This window comes from Asterias amurensis, chromosome 5 (assembly GCF_032118995.1).
Source record: "Asterias amurensis chromosome 5, ASM3211899v1".
In the NCBI taxonomy this organism is placed as follows: Eukaryota; Metazoa; Echinodermata; class Asteroidea; order Forcipulatida; family Asteriidae; genus Asterias; species Asterias amurensis.
The window spans coordinates 27,279,783-27,305,876 of record NC_092652.1 but is presented as its reverse complement, the minus strand read 5'-3'; the positions used below and the strand labels follow the sequence as shown (position 1 = coordinate 27,305,876).

The window sequence follows — 26,094 nt, the reverse complement described above, 5'->3', positions numbered from 1 at the left end:
CTCTTCTATCGAACCCCTCCTCCTCCTTTACGCCTTCCACTCTTCCTGCCTTCAAAGTTCTTTTCCAGATTCATGGAAACCTCTCTCTGTAGATTGGGGAGCGCTTCTTTAAGCTTTCCTCCTCCGCTGGTGATCCATGGATGTTTCATGACTTGTTTTGCCGTATAGCGTTTCCTTCGACTGACTACCAATAGATGATCAATTAAATCTTTGGCACCTGATGGAGAGCATAGTAGTCATAATTAGTGTTTCATGTGACTCTACCAAAACTCAACTCTAGATATCACATCGTCAGGTTATATTCAAATATAGAACTGATATTTAACAAATTTTACACCCTTCACTTAATTATTTATTGTGGGAATTAGGATTTGCAACATGATTACAAATACGGATTTACACCCTCATTTTTTCTTTTATTTTTATTTATTTATATGATATGAAATTTGCAACAAATTTGCCTGGGAAATCTAATTGAATGGTTAAGTTTTGTTGTAAGGAATGTGCTTTGAAATAATTGATGTATTTTTGTTTAATTAATTTTAAAAAAGGTTAATTATTTAAAAGACAAATTGTTTTAATTGAAAGTATAATTTCATGAACATCAAAGAACAGTTGAACATGCTCATTGAAACACAGAGTTGTGTATCATCACCAGTTCTTTTCAGAACCACAACATCTCATGGAGAGATATTTCATGTACATTGTGTTACCACAAACCCTGCCGTGAAAATTCCCCTTTTTATTTGTAGTTTGGTCCAGGGTTCACCCTTCACAAGTCAGTGACTTGTGAAGAAGAGATTAACACATTCATTTGAGTTTTATCAGTTCACATCCAGTAGGACTACATTCCTTTGGGTAACACCCATTCAGTCCAGCTCTCTTTGTTTAGCAGCATGGTCAAGAAGAAAGACTTTCTATACAATGACATTCCTAGTTCTTAGTTTTCCAGCCCTGGCCAGTGAAAGCTAAGGCTAGGGTGAGTTGGCTATTTGGGTGTGACCAGACACCATGTGTGTGGATGGCTGAAGGCTCAGCACATTGGAATGGTGAGAGTGGTTTGTATAAGTGTCACGGGTGCGATGCAACCCCCCCCCCCTACGTTTATTTTTATGTTACGTAATCATTTGCTTTACTTGCATGGCTAGCGCCCTCTGCGGGCTGCTTTCCGGTTCAAGAGCATTCTGTTTTGGGCCGAAGACCTTAACTGACGTCTTTGCGTGTCTTCACCCAACAGGTAAAGATCTTGTTATATTTTGCATTTAAATGTTTTCCTAATTACTACTTAGATTAAATAGTATGTAATAAGCACTATCCTCAAGTCTCAATTTGTTTATAGAATGTTGTTGACTTTAGTGGATATCTGGTTGCTTTTGCAACATCACGCTAGCTATTTATTGATTTGCGGTGTTTAGATATATTTATTACCTCTAGAGCCTTTCCTAATAATCTTAGCAGTGTTACTGAATGTAACATTTTGGAGATCCTTTAGTTTATTTTATCATTGCTTCTGGGATTGGAAATAACCTGTTTATATTGCATTTCACCGTTAATTTGCCTTAAATCCAAGATGGCGGTCGCGTCCTTAATTTTGGCGCGAACCGCGAGTATTGTTTTATCGTTTCATTGTTTATTCTTTTAAAGTTTAGTTTATGTAATTATTATTGTATATTTTGTATGAGCATTCTGTTTTGGGCCGAAGACCTTAACTGACGTCTTTGCGTGTCTTCACCCAACAGATTCACCGTTTACAGATCTCAATAAAACTAAAGAGCTACTATATGATCAGACTTGCCGTTTCATGCCCGTACTTATTCCAAGGGTCACATTTGGTGGAGAATCCGGGTACGGGCATATCGACGACGGCATCAAGCATCACTTGATCGTCAGAGTACATTATACCCGTCAATCTTGTGACCGGTACAGATTACCCCATCAAGACGTTGAAGGCATCCCCAGCCAGGACAGCCGGGTTCCAGCGGGCAGAGCGGCCTTCCCCCCTGAACCCTGCCCCGCGGATCGGAGAGACCCTCAACACTCCAGACGTGAAGAATTTTGGACCGCCGTATCCTTACCATCGGACTTGGATCACCCGTGATTGAGCAACCTTATCCAGCCTCTTCAACGCCCCTGAGTGCCGGATGTTTTTTCTTCACGATCGGAACTGTTGAACATTTTCGCCAACATCAAGAACAAGTTTATCGCGGTGTTCTTGAACATTTTGCCAATAATAAAAATTTGCAGATTTCACGAACTCTCGCAAAGAATTCGATCGCCTCCATTTTGGACAAACTCATAGTTGTTTAAACTCATACGATCGGGAAAGCACCATCATCAGGACAATAAACACAATAGCATTGTCACACGGACTAAAGACCTCCTTTGTACTCTTCCACTGTGCCGATTAAGAGTGCGTTCGGTTGTTACCACCAGACAAGCAGCTGATGAACAATTCCCATTATGAACATTGACATTATTGGAATTTGATTGAATCAAGTCTCAATTGTATTTTGGATTCGGATTTGGTATTGTTGGTATTGTTAGGAGTCATTAATCTTGTCTGGCATTTAGACAGGTGTCCACTTAATGGGAGTAGGTACTTAAAGTTCTCATTCAGCTGAAAAGAACTTTAATCCATACATTGTTGTTTGCCTTTGGCGATGCTAAATTCCTGGGGTGTAAAAGAACACCTGTAAATTCTTTTGTATTGTATTTGAGACATTTTGATTGTCCAGCTGTGTGAAAGTTTCTCTTTATTACCTCAATTGGGTAGAGATAATTGAAGTCATTTCCTTCAGAATTGTCGCACGAAAATTCCATTGTTTCTGGTACTTCAATTGCGTACAGAATTTTTTCTTCTTCTGAATATTGATGTGTTCCAATTTGCATTCAAAGATTATATTTTGCTATTGCTGATTTGTTTTTGCATTGGTTACATTGATTGCATTTCATGATTGCTTCAGTTGGATTGATATTATCATTTTTTCTGACAGCCATTTTACATTTTGTGAAGGTATTGCATTGATGACCATTTTTGATACTTTTGAATTGTGTTCTTTTGCATACTTTGTCACTCTGTATTTTATCTTTGGACTGTGTTCTTGGAAGCATGTCTGACGAGGAAGAATTCCCATCGTCCACAGCAGCATTTGGTCACAGATCATCTCGTCGAACTCTTCCGAACAGACCTCAACATACCTCTCCCTTCCAAGAAGAACTAGGCGACATCCAGCAAACAACCGATCGCATGCTTTCGCAACTGGGAAACATCGAGCGAAGACTATCCCGAGGCTCACTGCATCAATCAGTTCCAGGTACTCATGCACAACGGTCAACTCCAATGATGTCTACCACATTGCCAAGGCAAGGGTCTTCTTCAAATGACTATCCTTTGAGGTCTAGCCAAGCGCCGAGGCAAGGTTCTTCTTCAACCGACTATCCAGTTCTCACACCTCAGAATCACCACCTACCTGACCGCAACTCCACTACGCTTTCATCTCATCACCGTTTACTTCCATCACATCAAGTGAAAAGTGTACCTATGTTTACAGGGCGTGACCAAGGTGCAACAATCGCCATTGAAGATTGGGTCCGAGACGTGAATTATCTCATCGAAACTACTTCGATGCCTGAAGAAATCCAGTTTTCTACCATCGTGAGATATCTTGGTGGCGCTGCAAGAAAACTTGTACTCAATCTCCATCCAACACATCAGACCCCAAGCCACGCCTTTGCAGAACTCAAAGCACAGTTCGGAGATGTATTCCTGACTGGTGATCCATTAGCCAGCTTCTATGAGCGTGTGAAACATCCCACCGAACTACCGAGCATCTACGCCGTCGAACTAGAGGCAACGCTGAGAACCATAGAGGAAAAGTCAACCCTAAGTCGCCCTTTTCCTAATAGAAACAGTATGCTGACGCAACAATTTATGAGAGGCGTCAAAGACGAGAAAGTTACACAGAGACTCGCACCGATGAAGCCCAGAGATATGACGTTTCGGGAACTTCAAATTGAACTTCGTCAACTGGAACGAGAGTCTAGGATTGCAGCAGCTGCAAAGACAGGAACCAAGCTTCAAGCTCAACAATTGCAGCAGATTCGTCCTCCATATCAGCAATCCTCACCGAAAGTGCCAGATGTCAAGAGCCCCAAACCAACTACCGATCATGATGTGTTACAAGAACTTCTCGCCACTGTCCATCAACTAGCTCTGAGGGTAGATCATATCTCTCATCAAACTCCACGTGGACCTCAGCAACCAAGAACAGACCAACATGCCTCTGGTCAACGAGTGTTCTACTGCCACAGATGCGGCAATGAAGGTCATATTGCCAAAGGATGCAGAAGTGCCCCTTTAAACTCCAACGGCCCACGGCCAATGGGCAAGCCGTCAGAGGCCGGGAATCAGCGAGCCCAGTAGTAAGTTCTCCTTCAAACACTGCACCACGTCTGTCTTCAATATGCCACGGTGGTAACATACCTCTCCATCACCAGCAATTGATCGGTCCAACAAACGAAGACGTCGTCAACGTTAATGGTGTGAACTACACTGCCCTAATAGACTCTGGCTCCCAGATCACGTCGATAACGGAAGATATCTTGAGGCAAAACCCTGAGCTCCAGAACATGGAAATTTCTCCTTCAGAAGTCTCCATCGAAAGTGCTAGTGGGCACAGCGTTCCTCACCGAGGTGTCATCCCTTTAACCATCACTATAATGGACGTCGTCTACAAGGATGTTCCTACATTTGTTGTACAAGCAGACAGTTACCGTAGAAACGTTCCAGTCCTCATTGGTACTAATGTCATCAGAGCAGTGAAGAGAGACCATCAAGTGACAAAGAGTAATAAGTTCCTGCCTCCGAAGAGCTCTGCATGGTATGCAGCCTTCAACAGTATTTCTGCTTCAGAACCTGGTAGCCACAGCGACGGTACCATCGGCTACGCTAGGTACATCGGCCGATACCCCCGAGTGATACCAGCAGGCCAAGAAGTAGACATCATTTGTCAGGCACCCCCTGGCAAAGGTCCGTACACTGCAGTAGTTGAAAACTTTCCTCGAAGCTCTTCATCTTTAAAAGTTAGCAACCTGGTCACAGATGTTGAATCTAACTGCCAAGTACCCGTGAGACTTTGCAACATCTCCGCCAAGCCCATAACCATCAAACGCAACTGCAAACTCGCACAGCTAGCATACATCCAGCGCATTGATGATCTACCACTCAATGAAGACTACGAAACGTTACAAGCTAGACAGGAAGACGAAGATGTTTCTCCTTCTTATCAGCTGAGCCAAGTCCATGAAAGTCCAGGAGATGTTAAACATACACCACTTGTTGACCTATCCAAAGCGAAGTTAGACAGCGAGTCACAAAAGCAGCAGCTAGAGAGTCTCCTTCAGAATTACTCTGACGTATTCTCATCCAGTCCCCTGGACTTTGGATGTACGTCGACGATGAAGCACTCCATCCCACTCATAGACAATCAACCCTTTCGACTTCCTCACCGCCGAATTCCTCCTTCACAATACCAAGCTGTCAAAGATCATCTCAAGGCCATGGAAGAAGCAGGTGTCATCCGCAGAAGTAACAGTCCATTCGCCTCACCGATAGTGATAGCCCATAAGAAGGATGGTTCACTGCGGATATGTATTGACTATCGTCGCCTGAACAGCAAAACTGTACGTGATGCATATCCTCTCCCTCGCATCGATGAAGCACTGGACGCTCTTGGAAATGCTCAACTCTTCACCACTCTAGATCTCACATCAGGCTACTGGCAGGTTCAAATGGAAGACGAAGACATACCTAAGACAGCGTTCACTACCCCCATGGGACTATTTGAATGTAATCGGATGCCCTTCGGCTTAGCAAATGCCCCAGCTACATTCCAACGTCTGATGATGACTTGTCTCGGAGAGCAAAACTACGTCACGTGTCTTCTCTACCTCGATGACATCATCATATTCTCTGCCAACTTCGAAGACCATCTCGACCGCCTCTCTAAAGTGTTCTCCTGTTTGAGGCAACACGGTCTGAAACTGAAGCCGTCCAAGTGTAACCTCCTCCAAGAAGAAGTTAGATACCTCGGACACATCGTTTCGAACAAAGGCATTAGTACTGATCCAGAGAAGACGCAACAAGTAGAGCACTGGCCAACCCCCACTAATCGCAAGGAACTACAACGCTTCCTCGGCTTCACTGGCTACTATAGAAGATTTATTAAAGGATACTCACACGTTGTCTCACCTCTCTACAAGCTCACTGCTGGTGACCCAAGACGAAAGAAGAAGAATACCAAAAACACCTCTCCATCTGTAACCCCACCTTTCATCTGGACAGAAGAGTGTCAGAACGCGATGGACATGTTAAAGCAGTACTTGACATCTCCACCGATCCTCGCCTACGCCGACTATTCACTCCCGTTTATACTCCAGACCGATGCATCAGGAGTAGGGCTCGGAGCTGTCCTCAGCCAAGTCCAAAATGGAACAGAGAGAGTCATCGCTTACGCAAGCAGAGGACTCAACCCCGCCGAATCTCGCTACGCAGCACATAAGTTAGAATTCCTAGCCATGAAGTGGGCGATTACTGACAAGCTACGAGACTATCTTCTGGGCAACCAATGTACCGTGCTGACAGACAACAATCCTCTCCTTTATGTCACTACATCTGCCAAACTAGATGCGACAGGCCAAAGATGGATTGCGGCACTATCTCAGTTCAATTTCACTGTTAAATACAAGCCCGGAAAGAACAACGGAGCGGCTGATGCACTCTCTCGCAAATCGCAAGCGGATACTTCAAGAAGTCTCTTGTCATTCCAAAAGGATGCAATCACAATTCCTCCCCACATCGTGCAAGCTATCTGCAACAGTCACCCACCCGAAACAACTCCCTTCATCGAACCTCCAATTGCAAGATGCGATGTCATGACACAGAGTCACACGTCACTCCCATCAAATGAGTTGCCGAGACTACAAGAGAAAGACATCATATCCGCTCAGAGAAGTGACACGGACATATCCAGAGTCATACACTATCTAGAGAAAGGAAGAAAACCAACCAGAGCAGAGAGGAGTTGTGAAAAGCTCGGATGCCTCATGTACCTAAGACAATGGGAAAAGCTTCACATGAAAAACGGCGTACTCTATCGTCTCAGAAAGACCCATGACGGATCAACAGCCGAACAGCTTGTTCTCCCTGAACAATTTCGACACACAGTAATGACATCACTCCACAATGATTTCGGTCACTTGGGCTACGAAAGAACGCTCGACATCGCAAGAACCCGCTTCTTTTGGTCCAAGATGGCAAGTGACATCAAAACTTGGTGTGAACAATGCAAGCGATGCTGCCTAAGAAAAACTCCGTCTACAAAAACGCGTGTACCTTTGGTCAGCATCACCACAACTGAGCCTATGGAATTACTCTGCATCGATTACCTCAAGCTGGAAAGAAGCAAAGGTGGCTATGAAAACATTTTGGTAATCACAGATCATTTCACCAAGTATGCCCAGGCGTTTCCATCTCGCGATCAGAAGGCAGGCACAGTTGCTAAGATACTCTGGGAAAAGATAATACAGCACTACGGATTTCCTGTACGACTACACGCTGATCAGGGTCGCAACTTTGAAAGCCACCTCATCCGAGAATTATGCAAGATCTGTGGCATCAAAAAGAGCCGAACTACCCCGTATCACCCTCAAGGAAATGGCGTCACAGAGCGTTTTAACCATACGCTCCTTAACATGCTTGGGACATTAGAAGAAAATCAGAAGAAAGACTGGAAGCAATACGTCGAAATAATGACACACGCATACAACTCCACACGTCACGACTCCACCGGTTATGCTCCGTTCTACCTGATGTTTGGTAGACACCCAAATCTACCAGTCGACTTGATGTTTGGACTCAATTCCACTCAGAGAGAGTCTACTTCAAACTATGCGGACTATGTAGAGCAGCTGAGAGAAAGACTACAGAAATCATACACAAGGGCCAGCGACTACGTCAAACAAGCGCAGTCGAAGCAGAAACGCCTGTATGACAGAGGTTCCTCCATCGCTCCTCTACGTCTAGGTGACAGAGTCCTCATCCAAAACAAGAACCTCATTGGCACATGCAAATTAGCCGATAGATGGGAATCACAGCCCTATATTGTGATTTCAAAGCACAAAGATCTACCTGTGTACAGCCTCCGCTCCCTCGGTGACGGTAGAGAAAGAACTGTGCACAGAAACATGCTGACTCCATGCATGTTTCTCCCACTAGAAGAGAACAACACAACAGCCGATGAACCACATCAGGAAACCCAGTTAGAGTCAGACGAACATCAGGAGAGTGAGAAAGTTCCAACTATCATGGATCATAGTGAAACTAGCGACGAAGAGATAGACATAGACTTCATCCCAGTAGAAACTGAATCTTCGTCAATGTCTCCTTCACTATCTCCGTCACTATCACCTCCTGTCCTCACACCAATCATAGATCTTGAGCCAAGCAATGTCGTTGAAGTTTCCCCTCCTGTCGCACCACCGCAACTTACCCCTGAGTTACTGGAAACCCAAACTATTGATGTTACAGATGAGTCGAACGACACTGAAAGTACGGTATATCTTTCGCCACCGAGCCCTAGACCTATCAGAAACAGACAGCCGCCCACAAGGTTTACCTATGACTTCATAGGTCAAACCAAACAACTGCAAGCACGAGATACATCACGCCAAGAAAAGATATGCAATGGACGACGACTGTTCGACAAGTGGAAAGAGCCTACTATGGCTAAGACAAGAAGAAAAGCTTGTCTGCGTCTCCTTCTGCAAGAACACAGTTCCATCTAATAACCCCCCCCCCCCAATTGTATATACACTGTATTATTATTGATTGTAACTCAATGAAGATAACGAAGTATTATTTAAATAATACTGTTATAGAGAGAAAGAAACAAAAAATCTCTCTGAGTTATGTTCATTTCGTTATAATTGTTACTTTCAATGTGTCAAGATATTGAAGTTGTAATGTAATTAACTTCTGCATTAAGTTTTGTCTACCAAACAGACAGAGTCTTTTTTGAAGGAACCATTTAGAGATGTATTTAAATTACTGGTGTTCTGCTCCTTAGTTATAGAATACTTACCTTTTTGTTGTTCTAACTAAATGCTTGGAACACCAGAGTTTTGTTTAAAGGTTGGATGGTATGGAAGACATTTGCCACCATTTTGTTTTCATAAGTTGTAAAATTTCCATTGTGTAAATATGTAACATAGGTTATGTTAGTTGCATGCCGAGGACGACATTTTTCTCCAGGGGGAATAATGTCACGGGTGCGATGCAACCCCCCCCCCTACGTTTATTTTTATGTTACGTAATCATTTGCTTTACTTGCATGGCTAGCGCCCTCTGCGGGCTGCTTTCCGGTTCAAGAGCATTCTGTTTTGGGCCGAAGACCTTAACTGACGTCTTTGCGTGTCTTCACCCAACAGGTAAAGATCTTGTTATATTTTGCATTTAAATGTTTTCCTAATTACTACTTAGATTAAATAGTATGTAATAAGCACTATCCTCAAGTCTCAATTTGTTTATAGAATGTTGTTGACTTTAGTGGATATCTGGTTGCTTTTGCAACATCACGCTAGCTATTTATTGATTTGCGGTGTTTAGATATATTTATTACCTCTAGAGCCTTTCCTAATAATCTTAGCAGTGTTACTGAATGTAACATTTTGGAGATCCTTTAGTTTATTTTATCATTGCTTCTGGGATTGGAAATAACCTGTTTATATTGCATTTCACCGTTAATTTGCCTTAAATCCAAGATGGCGGTCGCGTCCTTAATTTTGGCGCGAACCGCGAGTATTGTTTTATCGTTTCATTGTTTATTCTTTTAAAGTTTAGTTTATGTAATTATTATTGTATATTTTGTATGAGCATTCTGTTTTGGGCCGAAGACCTTAACTGACGTCTTTGCGTGTCTTCACCCAACAGATTCACCGTTTACAGATCTCAATAAAACTAAAGAGCTACTATATGATCAGACTTGCCGTTTCATGCCCGTACTTATTCCAAGGGTCACATAAGTGGACTGCATGCTACAATGTACCATCTTACTCTATGGTACCATGGAGGAAGGAAATGCTACTAGGCTTGCCCAGAATCAGAGTAAGTTACTTTGTATACCTTTATTGCCTAGATTCTAGTCTGTATTAGAAAGAGGTTAGCCTAAGTCAATTTGCCATACATTTGAGTTTCAGCTACAAATACTTTTAAGATGGTTGTCATCGGGCCCAATTTCATACGTCCTGTAAGCATACTAGTTTATTTCAAAACAAATGAATAAGCAGGATACGGAACTTTCGCCAGAGTTGGACAAAACGGAATGGCAAACTATAGCAAGATCTATTCTATATACAGAGAAATGTGGAATGTCTTTTTTGTTTTAAATGTTCTTATAATATTTTAGAAGAATCTGACTATATGTAATGTGTGTGTGGATCCCAATTGTAAACTCATTTGTAGGCTTTATTAATAATAGGAGATGTTTTGATAGCGCATAACGCAGGAGCCTCTCTGCACAACACATAACATAAAATAATTACATGAAAGGATAACTTTCCGTATGGCGCCACCACTTTTCCTTCATTTTTACAAAAAGGGATATCTCTTTGAGGTAAATTAGATATTATATTATTTCATATCGAATGAAAAAGTGGTGGCACCATACGGAAACTTTTCCACATGAAATAATATACATATTTTTAAACAAATCATTTATAAAAATAGAATATTCAAACAAATGAGTCTTTAAAAGTCCCTTGAAATTCTAGAGAAACAACATAGTCGATCGCAAAGTGCTGTACAATTAAAAATCCACAAAAAAGACACACAGCTAAAAATCAGTCAAAACAACAGACAAATCAGTGATTCTTTGAAGGGTAGATTTTGATTGGTTACTTACTATCTGAGATATTATCCCAATACGGTGAGAGGTAAACAAACTCTCCTGATTGGATGATTTCAAATAACTCTTCTTGGTCACGATCTAAACTTCTGAATGGTGGAAACCCACACAGTAAGATGTAACAAATGACACCAGTAGCCCACATGTCAACCTCTAGGCCGTAACCTGGAAAGGCAAAATCAAAATAATCTCATTCAGTCTAGTTAGTGTTATTCTTATTTACTCGATCAAAACAACGAACAAGGTACAATGAAAACTAATGAAAATTTTAAAATAAAGTACTAGGAAATATCAAACAAAGTAAGCAATTAATAAACACTAAGCAGGCCTCAAAATACATGTAACCCATGGCACCTACAGGACGAGTCTCCATTTAGATTAAACAGCAGCCCAGTTCCGAGACAAATCTCACAACTCTTTCTTTTCCGTTTCAGGAACAATACTTTCTCAAAAAAAAAACATTCATAAATTATTGTCACTTTATACATCTTTAAGACAATTTTGCGCTTTTAAGGAGGGAAAAAGGAGGTGAAATATTGACCTGTTTCTGCTAGTATTTCCGGAGCCACATAAGTTGGAGTTCCACAGACTGTAAAGATGGGTGATTTAACCTCCATAGCCAGACCAAAGTCAGCTAGCTTTAGAGTCACATCTCCTGAAGATGATTTGCTGATCTGGAAACAAAGAAACAAATCTCATAACCTTCACTATTCTCAAGCTATATTATAATTTTATCTCATTCATTGAGACAGACCTGCACATTTTAAACTGCAAACAAAGAATGGAAATGGCCAACCACTTTACTTTGTACAGCTAGGGTTTCCCCCACTATTATTAGACAAATTAGAGGACATAAGTTAACAACTGAAAGTGTCATGCGTGTAAATGAGACCAGTGTATTCACAGCTCAAAAACAGATTTTGTCGGAATAGTTTTTAAAAACCTGCCACTTTTGGCACATCGAGTACTTTTTATTTACTTGATTGATTAAGAAACGCGTGCAGTAAGAAACACAAAATTCATTGTGGGATAGATACATGTACTCTATGACACAGAAACGTTTGGATTGATCAGTTATTTTGCAACTGAGGATGAAAGTCAGATAATCAGTTAAGGGCAAAATATACATATGTAGCATTTCTATAAAGACTTTAGTAACAAGAAAACAAACTGATAAATGTACCTGAATTAATTCACAATTATTAGCGATGATGCAAAATGAACAGATTTAGGAATAAGCAACAGCAATGAAAACTGGTAGTGATTTGAATGCAAGGCAAACGTGAACAAGCAGTGAAAACCAAAATCACCCATGAAAATAAATTGTGTATGAACATTCAAATGAATTCTTCAATCCATCAATATTGTTCAACAGAGAGCAAGTTCAGTTGGGTATCTGACATTATACAACACATGTGACCAGTGAACAAAACAAACATCAAACTCAGTGAGTGCTTCCTTACAGCTTATTTCCCATTTTTGTAAACAGTATTTCTGTTGCCCAATGATCAGGCAGAATATATTCGCTTGGTCAAGGATAGCGAAGCTATGTCTGTTTGCAATGGATTTACTGACCTTGCAGATAACGTTATTAGAAATATTTGGATTGGCTGGAATCAATAATTAAAGCTTTTCAATTCAATCACAGGAATGTAGGAATGTAATATTAGTCAGGGAATGTTATTACTAAAGCTCTACTGATATTAAGGACCAATGCTTGAAAATTACTTGTGGATTTCAAATATCTTGTCCCAACACAATTTTTCAGATGGGGGATAAATAATATAACAATAATAGTGGCTTCTTATACATCTGCCACACAGTGACATACATTTATACCATACTTTTTTTCCTGCAAGTTATGTGGATAACTAAAACTGTTTCCTTCAATCTTTTCTTCTTTTCTCAATCCATTAATTTTATAATGTACCCATTAATGTTTGTGAAATTTTTTAAATGTGTTAAAATATTTGAAGCAACACAAAGATGATTTTCACACTAAATTTGAGGACTCACCTTTCTATTGGCAAACTAGCCAAGCAGAAGAATCAAGAAAAAAATGGGATGAAATGAAGAGAGGAAATGACAAGATATTAATATGAAAATAAAATATGATGAATGAAGGGGAATTGTTAAATTCATGCATTTTCACGGCACACAAAGTAAAAACCTCTAATTAACCCCCACCCCTTGCAAAATGTCCTTCGTTCCTTTACAATATGAAAATATTTCATAGAGATGCCCTTATTTAAAATTGTAAAGTTGTCAATAAAGCTCCCACAGTAATATGCTTCATCATGTTAAGCAAGGGGCAGATTTGATTGCTTCCAAGATTGGTTGCCATCTCCGACTCAACGCTCAAAATTAACGCATGGATTAGATGTATAGTGTTGAATTTAAGCGCCAAGTCGTAGAAGTGTTTTAAAAAACACAAATCATGCCTCTTGAACAAGATGACACATACAGGCGTTGAACTTTGAACTTCACAATTTGCTTCTGGTAAGCGGCACTCTACATGTATTGGAACTGCGAAGGTCACCACTGCAATTGCTGTGGCTGCAGTGGGTTATTTCAAGGCCTGCACATATCACCGTTGACACGTTTATAGTACACTACAATGAAAATCTTAAATCAAATAACGATTATTTTTATGAATGCACTGTTCATTCCAGCCATGCATGGTTTAGCTTTAGCCTCCATCTCAAACACAAATTAAGTGTGGATGGGTTTTTGGATGCTTAACAAACTATGATTATTCTTCTTCCTTGTTACAGAAACAACTTTTGAATATTCACAATCATTTCAGTTTATCCTTCAACTTACCAGTAAGTTTTCTGGCTTCAGATCGCGATGCACGATATTAAGTCCATGAAGGTAAGCGAGGGCGCTAGCCATATCGCTAATGATAATTGCTGCATCTGCTTCAGTGAACTTCACACTTTCTGTAATGGCGTCAAACAGATCTCCTCCCTTGATGTACTCCATCACGAGGTAGATGTTTTCTTCTGTCTCATGCTCCTCAAAGAGCTTCGCGATGTTTGGATGTTTGATATTCTTCATGATCCCAATCTCGTTCTCAATCATATGTTCTTTACTTGTCAGTTTTGATTTGTCAACAATCTTCATCGCGAAAACCTGATCTGTGTTTTTCAATGTTGCCTCGTGGACATCGGCAAAATTACCGTCTCCTATTTTGGGGCCGATGGTGTACCGCTTGAGGATGGAGTCCTTGTTTACGATCTCCCGAGGATCGGAAGAAAAACTTGGTTTGTTCTCTTTGTCGTTTGACGAGTCATCATCATCAAGAATGTCAAGTTCTCGTTTATCATAATTGATCTCATCACTTGGAATGTCGTCAGAGTAAGAATCTTTATTACCAAATAATTCTTTTTCATCTTCCAGTTCTGCTCTATCATCATATTCTAGTTCATCTTCTAATTCGGACAATCTCTTCCGATCCTCTTCTTCTAACCTTTTCTCTTCTTCACGTCTTCTCTCTGTTTCTTCTTCTTCACGTTTTTTCTTTGCATCCTCCTCCTCCTTTCTCTTTTGTTCCTCCTCTTCTTTCTTCTTAAGTGATTCCTCTATAGCTTTGAGCTCTGCCTCTTTCTTAGCAATAGCCTTGAGACGTTCCTTCTCTGACTTTGTCTTCTTATCTGCTGCCAGTTGTTTTTCCAGATCTTCTTCTCGCTTCTTGAGTTCTTTTTCTTTCCGTCTTAATTCTTCCTCTTTCTTCAGGTTTGCTTCCTCCCTCTCCACCTCATCTTTACTCTTCTCCTCAACATCTTTATCCCCTCTTGGAGATTTTTCAATGACTTTTATTTTTCTCTCTGATTTTTTCTGCGGACCAATGCTCAAGCTCTCGCTTCTTTCATCGTCTTCAAGACTGCTATCAGTCTTACTTTCTCTACCCTTAGTCCGTCTCCTATTACCCTTGGTATAAGGCATATTAGGAAAGCTATCCGCATAGACTTCAGCAACTTCATCTCGTGTTAGTGGATGTTTAGACGTTGATGCAATGAAAGCATCATCAGGATTCCTGAAGAAATCAGCCACACCTTTAACTTCTTTCCCACTTATCGTAAACAGCTTCCTAATCCTATGATTCTTATACTTAGGAAGTCCAAATGCATCGGAGATGTCTTGGACAAGCTGCTCATAAGATTGAACGCTACGTTTGTTCAATAAGAGAGAAACTATTTGCGGAGGTTTTGCTCCTGCCTTAGCAATCTTACAGAGTTTTGGTTTGGATGAACTGTAATCAGAATAAAGCACCCCAGTAGACTTTGAGACTGGGTCCCTCTCCCTGTTAGATAGCGGAGGTCTCCTGACACTAGAGAAAGAGAATGACACTGGTCCACTTCCTCCTTTCTTGAGAGGTCCTGGACCTCCTACTGGGCTTCTTGCGTAGGCAGCTGCATATTTGCCAGTACTTGGGTAAGAGTAGCTTAAATGTCCGTACAGATCACTCTGGAGCTGGCTGTGTTTACCTGTAGAAGATAAAATCAAAAGAAGTCAGATAAATTAAATGAAACCAAAAAGAATTGAAAGATATTTTAAAATTAAAGAATTCAGATCCAGGTTTAAAAAGAATTCAGATTCAGGTTTACAACTCCTCAAAGTATGAGCAGGAGTTTCATGCCTAATACTCCAGACAGAGGCATTGCAGGTGATTCCTACTTTGCCCTTTGTTATAACCTTGGTGCTCCTTGAACTGTTTCAATAGAAATTTACAATTTCCTCATAGAGTGTGCCCGTTAACAGGGTGACATCGCCTTGATGCCTTTGCCCTTTCAAGACACAGCATCAGGTCTGCAGCTGTGACACAAGCGTTTGTTTTTTGACACTTGAGTGTTAAGTACTGTTGCTTTTTACTTTGATGTTCTGTTTTATTTCAAAACAAGAAAGATAAGCGCAACACTGAGCTATCCTAGACTATTTCATGGAAATAACAACTAGTCGTTATCCTTTTGATTTTGTCATTATTTCTGAAGGAACCTCATCAGCAACAGCCACAAACATGTAAATATTAGTAAACTTCGCAAGTTTAATAATCATTGCTAGGGGTACGGGACTTCAGTCAAGTGAGTTGTTTTATTGTAAGTTGGGCTCTGGCTGAATCAGCTGCTATGGCTACATCACCATGACAACATGCATTGAAGCATTGGTTGCCCTTAGTAACACCCATAGCAACTGCCAGCGTTTTTGATCCTGCCTGACCTGGATTGCCGCCAGCAACCTGGTGAATCTTAAGAGCCTTGATGAAGGTGAATGGGGGCTTTTAGATACGAGACAAGACCTATACTATAGTGTACCTATTCACTGCTACTATATTAATATACAGTTTGTATTCATATAATCCATTGTAACGTTTCATGAATTCAACTTGACGTTGAGTCATGTTTACAGACCTATATAATAACTCAAATCTCTATTCTTGGAATGACCCTAAACATGGTGATCTCTAAAGAGCTGTTTCTACCGATAGGATTTGTATTGATTGGGCAATAAATGCATTCCCTGTATAGGGTCAGCGGGTTGAGGATTCTAGACAGATAATCTGGTTATTGATTAGGGTGATTGTATACATTGGCATTCAGGTTGGTAGACAGTTGCATATGCGTATTTATGTGTGTATTTAAAATCAGGTCATACTATTTTTGGTGAAAATTTATGTAGGGTTTGTGAAAACCACAAATAGAAGAAGAAGAAATAAACTGCTTGATTTATTGTAGAAGTACGGCTTTCACTAGGGGCTATTAGGGGGACTGGGTGGTTTTATTCATCTACATGTAGGGTTGATCTCACAAAGAACAAACATAATATTTGTTTTCTTTGAAAAGAGTAAGAACATTCTATTTAGTACAAGGGCCGACCTACATGTTAAGGTGGTATAGGCTATAGGCTTTAATATACTTATTTTTGAATCACAATTATTCTGGTTTTTCCTAAGGGCATAACAATCGGACCAGTGTAGGAAGAATATTTTGGACAATATGTGGAGAACCGAACCACTATATTTTAACTTATTGCATCCACATTTTGCCTACATGCCACTTTCAGTTTCTTATCTATGTCAAATAAAATCTATGTTAACAAAAATAATATCATTCCTTCATTAGCTATAAAATTGTATAGTAAGAACTGGTTCTACAGTAACAATTTTTACAAATTTTCTCAAAAAATTCAAAATTGCATTTTAAAACTTGAATGAAAATCAAAATAAATTAAAATCCATTAATCAGAATGAAGGATTGTCAACACATGTATCCACAACACAATAGATTAAAACTAACTCTTTTGTTCCGGAACAAAAAGGCTGCATATTTAATTAAGTGCCATATGTTTGCATTTAAGTGCTTACAGATTTGTATTTGTCTACGTGGCAAGTTAAGAATTCATCTGTAAATACTGCAAGTGATAAAAGCACTGAGTGACATTAATGGTCTTTCGGGCTCCACTGACGTTAATTCGATCCAGAACATTAATTTTGTAGATGTTGTCATAACCATGGCCATAAAAGGGCTCAAATAGCAATAAAAGTGGTGATTTTCTTTTTAATGGTTATCTTCAGTTTATCAACGAATCAGGGCTTGAGACCACAGGGCTTGTAGCTCCAAATATTTACAGAACCAGATTTTTTTAATCAGACCAGAATCAAAATGTAACCAAACTCCAGACAGTTTAATATATAAATTGTTTTGAGGGAAGATTGATCTTATTTGTCTATGGGCAAGAAGTAAAATTTTGATTATCATCAGAATTGAAAGATACTTGTCAGACTATAAGAAATATATTATTTTGTTGTTGGAAGCTACTACATTTACACATAACAGTAGGGTAGTATAATTAAATTTAAAACCACAAGACCACCAAACCTTGCCAGTCTTAAGTTCACTGGCCTAGGCCCAATGTCATCGCGCTTCTTAACAGTTACCATTTCTTGAACAGTGTAAGCATATTTCACAAGTTAGCAAGAAAATTAAGCAGCCATCCCCTAGCACATTCACCATGGATTTGCATTGTTACATCATTCATTTTTGTGCAGTATGCCGGGAAGGTTAGCAGTGCCTACCGTTAGCAGCCCTATGAAATGGAAATCGTATAGTAAGCACAAAATCGGCCGCTTAGCAGTGCTATGAAATTAGGCCCTGATATTAAAAAGCCTCAGGCCTCGGGTCCTGTTTAAATTTCACAGAGAGTATGATGGCTTAACATGATAAGAAAAAAAGAGATAACATTCTAAAATGCATCTGTGCTTCTATAATAACTTCAAATAGAAAACTCCAGCAGCAGCATTTACATTTATGTCACAATCAAGTTTATATGGCAATCATTGATTAAATCAACAAGATGGTTTAGCCAGTGGACTGGTTGCCATGGTTACTAATGATGACGTTTGTAAGTAACAATTTGGGCATCCTTTCTCAAAGAATAGTCTTTTGTGATGAATTTAGCTTTTTTTAATTTTGGCTGAGTCACTCAATGACATGAAGCTCCGACATTGCATCAATTTTTCCAATTAATTTTGATGAGTAGATTCTATCAATCACGTAAGAGCAGGATTGTTGGTTTGTAAAGATTTTCTAAATCAAAGCCTAATAAGAGAAACAGATTTATATAATTTATATTACGTGTCATTTGTTTCGAGCAGGACACTTGATTCTTGTACCAAGGCAGTTTTCAAAGGGCACCTCGATTGGCAACCTAAAACTCTGCTGGTACATTTTGACAAGGGGCACCAAGGCAATATGGTGTCAAGTGCCTCCATTGCTTACTGTGAACAATCATGCCTCCTGTTATCTTTAGACTCTAAGAATATTCACAAAAAGTGAAAAGTCTGACAGCAGGAAAAGGGCATGAATTAAATTTCATCATTCATAATCTTCAACTTAAGAGATAAATTTGACACATTTTGTTTTAAGTGTCTAATTACTTAACTCAAAAATGCTTTGAAGATTCAATGTATTAGAGCCTGAAGCCTAAATCAATTCCAAAACCAGAAAGTATCCTCATACATGTAGAAGAAGTTTCAGCCAGGATTTGGTAAAAAGGTGTCAAAATTTGATGGAAATTTACAAACTGTCCAAACTATTGACTTACAATACACAACATGGAAAGAGATGATAAACAGGGCATCCAAGTAAAACAGGGTGTCAAAAAGACACCCAGACATCGCTCTGGTTAATACTATGCTTGTAGTAGAAGACTAATTCACAAAAAAATGGTTGGGTCTTCTAATGCCAATCCCCAATTGGATTATCTTAAGAAAGGATTTTGTCTTTGAACTAAACTCAAAGAATGGGGTGATGATTCAAATCTAAGTCAATCTATGACTAGCGGGATGCTGTGCAAAGCACATTATCCTGCTAGTCCATATAAAACCAGGTATCCAAACAAGACTACAACAAGAAAATGGCAATGTCTTCTAACATAAACTCAGATCATTCCGAATGTCTTAAGACTTGGTTTAGTCTCCATCTCATCCCAAACCTTACCTGTACAACGACAACAACACTTCTGGGTCCTACCCCAGATATATTTCTTGAAATATAACGGCCCTTCATCTGAATCACCATGGCAACCAAACTCTCCAGGCATAATGAAGAGAGTCAACTCTCGTAATCAACAGAAGAGAGAATGACTTGTCTCAAAAAAGACACAGCAGTGCTTTTAATCGATATCTCACAGACAAAGAGTCAACGAGGGGGAAACTGTTAGACAATGACAAGTCAGCGCCCCAATGATCATCGGATACTTAGCAACACACGCCACTTTCAAGAACTAATTACATAAATTAATTGCCACCGAGGGGTTCTTCATAGTAGCATCGAGGGTTAACAAATACTCTCAGCAATATCCAATCAAATCCCGCTGTATGAACATGTGACTAAACCTAACCAACCTGACTGGTTTGAGAACAGCAAAGATATCATGGAAGCGTTACAAGAATCCTAGTGCAACATGGAGTACAATGCAATAACCATGGGGGCTCTTGAAATTCAAAGCAGAGGGGCATGACGGGCCTTTGTGATTACAACGCTAAGCCTCAATATTTGTAGCTAGCTTGATTTTTTGTGTGAAGAATGACCAAGTTTAGCAAGTTGACCTAATTTGCTTCATTCTCTGAATACATCAAACATTCTTTCAGCGTTAGTTTCTGTTGTCAAGGTAACTTGATTGAGAACCTCTTAACCTTGTGCCGCTTAAATTCATAAACCAACATTTCTTTGCAGCAGAGATATTGAATTGAAAAGTATGTATATAGTTTCCTTTGTGTCATTCTGAACTACTGACAGGTGGACGGAGCAGGTGAGATCTAGGAGTCTTTGGTGGCATGTTTTCACGGGACAGAAAAAGCACCCCAAACAAATAAGAACAAAACCTTACGCTTACCAGAATAAGGTTAACAGCCCAAATACATTTAATGTGTATGGTTTCGTACTAATTTTTGGCTGAGCAGAAATTTTGGAAGCAGTGTTTTCCTTTCAAACAACTTTAGGAAAGCATGCCCAGATAGGCCTACATGTAGAAGAGAGTTAAAATGTAAAATTAAAAGTAAGGCAATAGATTGGTCCAAAGATTATTAAAATCATGGTGAGAGGTACTGCCTCTGTTGATAGTTTTTAAAAACTACTTGATAAAGGATTCCTGTGGAAGTATTATAGGGTTTGGATAATTTGTCACCCAAAACTTTAAATTTTATAAATTACTTAGTTATGCCTGAATCATTTCTCAAATTTCTGAGGTTTGATGTTCATTCGCATTCGCCACCAGAGATGCAGATTGTACTCGCTGTAATGTGCCCAAACGTGGATAGACTCAATGTTTGTGTGAAAATACCATGCAAGATTTTTACTGTTTTCTTAGCAAGATAGACTGTATTCTTTGTTCAACCATGGAGGTCCTCCATGGTTCAACCCCAAAACACTGTATTCATCTGGAACTTTCACAGGTGACTTTCTGTACAATTTTGCCGATAAATGTAACCATTATGTTAACAAAAACAACAATGACCCAACTTTAAGTCTATTCCAATCAGTTCACATCAATAAAATACATTTAATTGATGTGTAACTGTTGCAACTTTGCTGCGCAGTAAGCACAGGAAAATTATGCTCTCCAGAAAAAAAGGTGTGTTGACAGGTTTAAATTGTCAACTGTGTACATAGAAATTAAAGTCATACTGCCTAGTGCATCATGGACAATAAACCATTGAAACAACCAAGGAGGTAGAAATAGATTTCTATTTCTACCTCCATGACACAACTAACCTGAACCCAAAACTTAACCACCCATACTAAGTAAGGTGCAAAAATCACACAGGTCTTTATAAATCATCCAGACATGAGGAATGTAGTAAGAAGATCTCATTAATCTGATCAATAACCAGGATTGTTGGATAATAAATCACAGCCCTTTTAGCGGTAGTCCGTAAAATAGTATTGCAGTGAAAGAATAAAAGGTTGACAAATAACCCAATGCCTAGCTACTGCTGTATGGAGCATTTGTGTAGATACTGAGGGTTGTTTTGTTTGAACTGTTGCCCTTAAGTAAGCAAAAGTTCAATAAGAATGGGTGCTAACCTTTGGCATAATCAGCTTGGTGTTGCCAACACAAACTCCCTAAATATACAATCTGTAAAGCAACTTACTCAATCATACATGGCACCCAGTGTGTCCAAATGCTTCAGTTGATGTTCTCAAGCAAGGTGATTTATTTCAATTATACAAGGCATTTACCCATGGAGTATTGTTTAAAATGTATCAGGTAAAAGCCACAAGGGGAATGGACTGGGTAATTTGTTGGTTGAACAAAGAAAAAGGACTAGAGCAGAACTTGAACCTGCAACCTCCAGGTCAACATGCTAGCACTCTACAAATTGTTCTAGTTGGGGCGGTTTCCTTAATTTGTCGATATCCTTGTTTGGGGGAGCTACATGTAGTCGATCAGAATCCGTTCAACCTGTACTGCAAATAGCCAGGAATCCCACCCAAGTTTACGATACAACCTGCGAAACGGCAGCAGAGGGATCACCTTGAAATGCATGTAGTATGAACAAATTTATCTTTCATTTGTCCCTATGATAACAGTTCTTAGATAGGACATGCAACAGGAGAAGTTGATAAAATCAATAAGTAACAGGATTAGCTAAAACAAACATGGTTGATATGTTTCTGGACACTAGGGTATCAAAATAGATCTGCTGGCATTGAGGACAGTTTTGAGAGGGAAGCTCAATGAAAAAATATCTGTATGTGAAGCATACTGCTCACCAGAATGTTTACATTCAGAAATGTTTAAGTAAACATTTGCAACATTTTTTATGAATGTGGTATTGTCCACATTTATATACAACAGTCTGTAGCAAGTGTTTCGTATGTATCTGAATTCATTTTAACAGCTCAGCCTTTTTTTCTTGTAACAAATTAATAATTAACACTTTTTAAAACATAATGAATAGGCCAAGATATAAGCAAATTGTTTTTGTTTTGTTGACATCTTCATTATGTGGGATTATGGAGGACTAAGGTGTGTACTAAATGACACAATTTTTTTTTCTATTTAGCTGACCAATTGAAAAATAAGGTCAGTTAATCTGTTAGTTTCTTTGGCTATTATTTAGGCATGTAAATAGCAGTGATACATTTTTCTTTTGTAAACTTTTTCTTTATATTTACTTAAAAGCCATAATAAAGCAATAACTAGGTGTAAAATTATCAATTTAACATGGGAATTATTGAGTAGCAAGAAAAAGACTGTCGATCTCACAATGCGTAGTGCCTAATTGTAAACAGGATAGTTGCTGATAACTGCATCATAAAAGTGTTCATTTTTTTTAGTCCACAATCAAAGTGACCAGTGAGTCTGTTTTCTACAAAGTTTCTCAAAATTTGATATTTGGAACTGCTTGCCCAGGCTCAAGTTGTTGGCTTGATTTTTTTAACCAAATATCTTGTCAATATTTTTTTTTTACTTGCCCTATAAACAATCATCTCTTGGACAATCTATCACTAAAAAAGATTTCAACCCTACTAAATAAAATAAATAAAAAATCCCACATTCTCCTTTCAAAGATAAACAAAGCGTTAATCATAAACCAAGTTTTGCAATTTTTTTCAACAAAAACTGCTAAAATGGCATACTTATCTCACCTTTCCCAAAATTGCCACTCCTTTCAAGAAGAAACTATTTTATTATCTCCTATTTTTTCTCACTTCATACGGTTCCATGAACCAAAGCTTCAAATCTACTTTATTATCACAAAATACTTACTTGCATGACCAGTTGCCCAACCAGGAGTTGACTTATTAGCACCGTAGTTCATCTTCTTAAATTTCTCAAAGGATGCACAAACGTACGATTCTCCGTCTTTCAAGTTCTCGATATCCGTGATTGATACACCAGTGTCTGGTTGATAAATCTTTCTCACTCCATAAGGGAGGGACATGTGTTTCGTTAACTCACTCAAGAGGGTTTCAAACGTCTGGAATCGATTTGGAGTTATCCGTAACCGTTTCCCCCGGAAGTAACGGTCGCCATTCCTGTAGAAGAGAAGCTGCCTCGGTCTGCGCAAGTCTTGATATTGTTCCTCTGTGATGTCTTTATGCTGTTGCGAGACACTGACATCCGAATTGCGACTAGCCACCAGCATGGTGTTGTCCTCTTGAGCTTGAACAAGTTTCTTGCGAGCTCTTGCTGCTGGGGCTGGGGGGACATCTGAGTTGTTGAAGGGGTAGGCAAGAAGGGTGTCGTTGGCGTTGGTGTTCATACGTCTTGCTGAGTTCTTACGAACGCGTCCCATAATTTAATAACATCCTCTCCCAGTGTTGGGGTGTCATTTTGGTTGCAATTCGGTGTTATCTACACTTAAAAAAAAATTAAAATTCATTTTAAAAACATTTTTTCAAACAAAAGTTTAAAAGTTGCCATTGTTGATGTGAAGACACTCCACTAACACGCTAACACTTATCCACTACTCTTAATAATTACTTCCATTAAAAAAAAAATCACATCAATTAGATTTTGTTTTAATAAACGAAGATCAAACAATTTAAAGCAATCGCACAAACAAGCAACATTGGTAAACAGTATTGTCCAAAGGCCCACACTTTGTTTGTCAAAACTTATATATAAATAAACAAACCAGAGAAAGTTTAGGTTCAATCGCAATCGTTCATCGGAGTCGGGAGAAAATAACAGGAAAACCCTTGTTTCTGCACATTTCGCCATGTCATGACATGTGTTTAAAATAAATCTGGTATTCTCGATATCGAGAATTTACAATTGTTCTAATTCATGGAATAATATTTCAAGGGAAGTCTGTCACCATAACTTCCGTAAACCCTTTAAAGTTATTTGTAAATCTGTGAACTTTTAATTTTTGTTCTGTTCAGAAAGTGTCCAATGGCTTTAAATCTTTCTTTTTTAAAGTAATTACTGATTTTTAAAAAATAGCAATTTAAAAAGTAAGTTAAAAAAAAATGTATTATTTTATTTATTTATTATTGTTTGTATTGTATGTAGGCCTATTATATAGCCCAATTTATTTTATACATATTTTATTTTCAGCGTTGAAATTTCATCGTAAAAGTATTTATTATAAACTAAATACAGAAATTTGATATTGTTAAGTTATGGCCACAGGAAGTAATCTCCATGGAAAACGAACTTATGAACTACAGCCTTTGTCAGCAGAAAGTGAGCAAGCAACTTGAAGTTGATGCCAGTTCGTGGGCATTGTTGGCCCGTGGAGACGGCGAAAGAACAACGTCCACGGGTTGGCTTGTTCGTTCGGACCTCGGACATGTCGGAGGTAGAAATACCTCCATGCTCGGACTCTTTTCATCAACACTCCTCCCATTTATAATCACTTACAATTCTACAAATAAAATCATACATACCTCAATGTTTTATTGCGGCAAATGTCACATTTTTATCGAACTTCTCGTCACATTATTTCTAAATTTGACTGTCATTAATAATTTAAGAACACTTCGCGCAAGGAAAGGCTCAGCACTAAATTGTGTAGCCATGAAAATTTCCGTCGCGATTACAAGCAGTCTGGTATCCACTAAATATGCTATTACTCGCGCCTGGGATGAACACGGAGCCTGACTAGATAAATCTGTCAATCAATTAATGACGTCATTGGTTTTGCGGCCGTGGTTAGTTGTTACCAAGTTACTGTGCTGGATGGTGTAAACAATAATAGCTGAGGATTTCGTGGGGCTTATGTGATCATCTATCTTCTGTTTATTCAAGCGTGATTTATCCATCACAGTTCGGTCGTGAAAAACTTTGAAAAAATGGGGTTTTCTTGATTTTTTTTTGTAAAAACGAGTTCTACATAACTTGTCAAGTATTTTAATCCCTAACAAGTTATAATATAAAAAGAGCTCGGTTATTTTTGCGTTCATGCTCCAATTTGCAATCGGCTTTGTTCGCAAGCCGCCGATGAATGCAACTGTATTATTAGTAAAGGGTTTAGTGAAGCTACACGATATCCAGTGAGTTTATACACCTACATTATAGGAATATGAAAATGAAAATTCCATACTAAGGTGTAATTAACAATCTTAATCGATAAAAAAAAACTTATACCTTTACAAAACAAATTGTGTTGTAGGCCTAAACGGCACAATTATATTTATAATTTGTCACAATTTTAAAACTATACAATTAGCGGACAAGCACAACAGATCAATATTATTTTTGGCCGGTTGCGTGAATAACGGTTGTGCATTTACATTACAACTATTTAAACATTTTAAAATATAAAACAAAACGGCCCTTTCCACGTAAAAAAAAGAGAAAACATTTTTTTTTCAAGTCTTCAATGATAGTTTTTTTCAACAAACTCTTCATATGAAACATTTTGTTGTTTTTTAATATGTATTCTTTGAACGCTGCAAAATAGCGGATCGGTCTCGTGTTCCACTTTTTGGAAGAAAACATAATAATTATGTAGATTACCTTTTTCGACTGCTTTAAAACATTTCTGTAATATCAAATTTCCCCGGGCCCCGTAATTACGCGCTTTGCATTGGATTTTAAATATAAATTGATAAATTAATGAATGAATGCGCCAGGGGAAAGAAGATTTCCAAAGACTCGTAAAAGCACCCCCGCC

At 38.9% G+C, this 26,094-nt stretch overlaps 2 protein-coding genes across 3 annotated transcripts in view; one reads left to right on the top strand and one right to left on the bottom strand.

The window, feature by feature from the left end:
* On the bottom strand, nucleotides 1-25,005 carry LOC139936939 (serine/threonine-protein kinase DCLK3-like). 2 transcript variants are annotated; one of them, XM_071931780.1, is made up of 6 exons: nucleotides 24,866-25,005; nucleotides 23,238-23,825; nucleotides 13,785-15,451; nucleotides 11,503-11,635; nucleotides 10,959-11,126; nucleotides 1-217 (listed from the first exon to the last, which is right to left on the bottom strand). In XM_071931780.1, exons 2-6 carry the CDS (start codon nucleotides 23,764-23,766, stop codon nucleotides 6-8), a joined length of 2,709 nt encoding a protein of 902 aa, XP_071787881.1. In that variant the 5' UTR covers nucleotides 23,767-23,825; nucleotides 24,866-25,005; the 3' UTR covers nucleotides 1-5. The 2 variants fall into 2 exon arrangements, with proteins under 2 accessions (XP_071787881.1, XP_071787882.1); XM_071931781.1 differs by lacking the exons at nucleotides 23,238-23,825; nucleotides 24,866-25,005 and adding an exon at nucleotides 19,460-19,627.
* LOC139936938 (telomerase protein component 1-like) overlaps nucleotides 10,083-26,094 on the top strand; it is a 56,910-nt gene continuing 40,898 nt past the window's right edge. The window contains exon 1 of the mRNA XM_071931778.1: nucleotides 10,083-10,162. The gene's annotated coding sequence lies outside the window, so the exon portion shown is untranslated. The remainder of the gene's footprint in view (nucleotides 10,163-26,094) is intronic.

What these genes read in the sequence shown, in the direction of transcription:
- LOC139936939 (XM_071931780.1), bottom strand. Translation starts at nt 23,766, where the DNA reads ATGGGACGCGTTCGTAAGAACTCAGCAAGACGTATGAACACCAACGCC. An exon ending in TTGGGCAACTGGTCATGCAA is followed by an intron (nt 15,452 to 23,237) that starts GTAAGTATTTTG and finishes TATCTTCTACAG; the next exon opens with GTAAACACAGCCAGCTCCAG. An exon ending in TTGGGATAATATCTCAGATA is followed by an intron (nt 218 to 10,958) that starts GTAAGTAACCAA and finishes GCTCTCCATCAG; the next exon opens with GTGCCAAAGATTTAATTGAT.